Raw genomic sequence first — 3,539 nt, 5'->3', positions numbered from 1 at the left:
ACATCCTGATCACTTTCACTTTCAGAATTAGAAAAAGCTTGGATATTTTTACTTTTTCTACGCAAACGTCGAAGTACTTCATCTTCACTGTCAGTATCGGATGACTCGCTTGGACTTTCGTTGTTTGATGGAAGGTATTCACCTGTACTTCCAACTAGATCACTTTCATCGTACTCTGTATCGGAACAATTTTGTTCCAAATTATTTATTTCTTTCAATAATTTACTCCTTTGTGAAAATTTTCCCATTGTTTCTTTCGAAGTAATTTTATGGGTTCTAATATTTCAGCAGTTTGCGATATGATTTGCACAAACATATACTTCTAAAACTTTACAGAATATAGTTGTATAGCGAATATAGTTTGTTTCTGATAGACGACTGAGTTGTATATGGCAGCGTTTCTGATGATCGACTGAAAGTAATCTGACCTCTGATCCATCTGAACGTGACCTTGACTGATGTAAATACTGCAAGTAATGGCCAAGCGTAAACAGTAGGGGGGTCAAAATGACTCATCTCGGTATATGTAGGTATACTGCATACAAATTTACAACAAAATGATAAAAAAAAGAAAACTGTTTTACAGAATTAATTATTTGTATATCTTAGAAAAAGTCGTGCAAAATTTCCAGAAATAAAATGTACCTGAAATGAGTTATAATTATAAGAAATGTCAAACAAGTCATTTTGACCCCCTTGGTAGTTCTAGTGTTAATACTGAAAATGAGATAAAAGCTGCCTGGAAACAAATTTAAAACAAAATCGTAATTACTGTTAGACAAACGAACGAAGTTTACAATGCTATTTCGCAAATAGCATCTGTTATAGACAGCTTTTTTGAATATTTTTGAAGCTAATTTAAAATGGAATATCCCAAAACAAACGGTGACGTTTATCAATATCTTAAGAGATATAAATGCAAGATCACACGATGGTAATCCAGGCAATATTAAATTATTGTAATGTTAGTGCATCAAGTACGTTGAGAAGTCTTCCTGAAGCAAAAGGAAGAAAGTTTTCCGTTGAATTAACATACGAATAACATACTAATTAAGATAGCTGAATTAGATTTCGGACTGTGTTTCAGAAATGTTAAGAAAATATTGACGAAGTCGTGCTTGCAAATGGGTTCATTATCGTCGACCTTAAAGACGACGGTCTTTACACTACTTTTTGATATGCTTTAATCAAAGGAATTACGCTTTTAATTGCATTTTGTATAAGGGAAACACATTTGTCACGAGTCTAAATACAGAATTCGGCAGAATTCAAAAGTTCAGATTTTAGCTTGTGTCCAAAAGTTTATGTTACTTGTAAATCATTTTACAATGATTTTGTTCAAATAAAATTAATCCAATTAATCTATATTTTGTCATTTGTTGAAAAAAAGTTCACTTGTTAATGCTACGTCTGTTTAGGCTTTTCAGAAATAGGCATGTCCAGTTTTACAGGCGTTTCGTTCCACTGTGCGGCGTGGCGTGCCGCACAGGTGGCCGCGGGGGTGCCGCAGCAGGAGCGGGTCGCGGCGAGTCGTGCGTGTTACGAGTAAAGCTAGATTCACACTATACCGTACCGTACCGTAACGTAACGTAACGTAACGTAGCTCACCGTAGCTCGCCGTAGCTCACCGTAGCTCACCGTTGCAGTGCGCCTACGAGGATCTGTTACCAGCACTTTCGCCAGCAGGATTCTTCATTCAATATTAGTGCGTCTTGTAAAGTGGTGTTGGAAAATGACCCTTTTCCTTAGCTATAAGCATGGGTCACCGTGGCTGTGACTCACGGAAGAGTCACCATGATGAACCGATGTTTTGAGAGTTGAAAACAAATGAGTAAGCTAAGATACCTATGTCCAAAGATTATTTTACTGGCACCCTAACAAACTACAAAGGGTTAGACTCATCATTCCCCCACCAAAATCCTAGATTACGTTGTCTATATATATTACGGAGCAACACCAAAATGCAATACAGTACTCTCGATTCTTTCACGTGGTAACATCTAAACGAAAGGACATGTCAGACTTCTCCGAAGAAGAAATGGCTATCATTGCCGTAGTTTTAGAAGAGGAGGAAAGAAGAAAAGAAGACGACAAGGAGAAGAAAACGTGGGTGCACGATATGTGGAGAGCAAGAGCCACAGAAGGAGAGTTCTCGACATTGTATAAAATGTTGAAAGACGATCAATTAAAATTCTACGAATATTTTCGAATGACACAAAATACTTTTGAGATATTAATATCAAAGGTTGGAGAGTCATTAAAAAAGCAAGACACTCCATGGAGGTTATCCATTACACCTAGAGAACGTTTGGCCGTTTGTTTAAGGTAAGTGAGATGATAGTAAATATTAACTATATAACAAAATTAAGAATTATTTAATACCTATAAATATACTAAAATATACTAAAATATACTAAAATATATTAAATATACTAAAAAGAATATTCTAAATACTAATTACTATAACTTACATTCTAAACAATAAAATTAACAAATATTTACAAAATTTTCTGCCTATTGGCTGTTAGTATTTTGCGAAAATGTTTCCAATTCATATCCCTGTACTAAATTAAAAATTTGCGTTTTTATCAGATTTTGTGTCCGACCATCGAGACTTCTTATTGTATCTTTAATGCCTTCAAAAAAATTGTCTAAATGGTCCTTTTTACTATTTTTATTAATAATGTAATCGACCAGTCTGGATGATGCACTGTTGTGAATGTCGCTTTCGCTTCTTTTTCTTCTATTATGGTGGGCTGCAGGTGTATGTGTAACATGCTCTTCCTCCATTTCTGGTGTTGTTGTTGTTGTATTTGTCGTTGGTGGTGATTCTGGTTCTGATATGCCGACAACGCACGCTGGTTCCTCACTATTGTCTCTTATCACAGCAGGCGCATTTGAAATTGTTTCCCTTTGCGCCATTGACGTATGCAAGAAGCATAATTGATTATAAAACCTATATGGTTTCATTTTTTTTGCGGCCTGTCCACTTCTTCCTTCTGTTTTTTTTAGATGTCTGCGATAATTATCTCGTATATTACTCCAACGCAATTTGCACGTTGATCCTAGAAAAAACAAATGTTAATATGAGTTTATATTGTATGACATTATATTAATATGAAATCGTATATTGTAATATGTTCTTAATTTTTTTATTACAGATTCCTAGCTACTGGGGATTCATTTAAAAGCATTTCGTTTAGCTACCGTCTAGGGCATAGTACAGTACAAACGATTGTAAATGAAACATGCAGGGTCATTGTTAGTAAATTAATGGCAGAAACAATGCCCATGCCAACAGAAGAGCGGTGGAAAGAGATCGCGGAGGAATTTAAAAATTTGTGGAATTTTCCAAACTGTATAGGCGCCATAGACGGGAAACACGTAACAATACAAGCTCCTGCAAACACCGGGACACAATATTTTAATTATAAAAAGACATTCTCCGTCGTATTATTGGCAATAGTGGATGCACGATATAATTTTGTAGCGGTAGATGTCGGTGCATTTGGAAAAAATAGCGACGGGGGAATACTTGC

The 3,539-nt window shown here is 35.6% G+C and overlaps 1 protein-coding gene across 1 annotated transcript; it reads left to right on the top strand.

The window, feature by feature from the left end:
• Window positions 1-2,014: 2,014 nt before the first annotated feature.
• LOC143181873 (uncharacterized) lies at window positions 2,015-3,282 on the top strand (the record flags this gene model as incomplete). Its single annotated transcript, XM_076382529.1, has 2 exons — window positions 2,015-2,325; window positions 3,162-3,282. Coding segments are annotated over exons 1-2 (432 nt in total), but the record flags the coding sequence as incomplete, so codon positions are not given.
• Between the last annotated feature and the right edge of the window lie 257 nt (window positions 3,283-3,539).

Source organism: Calliopsis andreniformis, chromosome 7 (assembly GCF_051401765.1).
Source record: "Calliopsis andreniformis isolate RMS-2024a chromosome 7, iyCalAndr_principal, whole genome shotgun sequence".
Classification (NCBI taxonomy): Eukaryota; Metazoa; Arthropoda; class Insecta; order Hymenoptera; family Andrenidae; genus Calliopsis; species Calliopsis andreniformis.
Note: the sequence above shows the minus strand (reverse complement) of the source record. Positions and strands in the feature narration are given on the sequence as shown.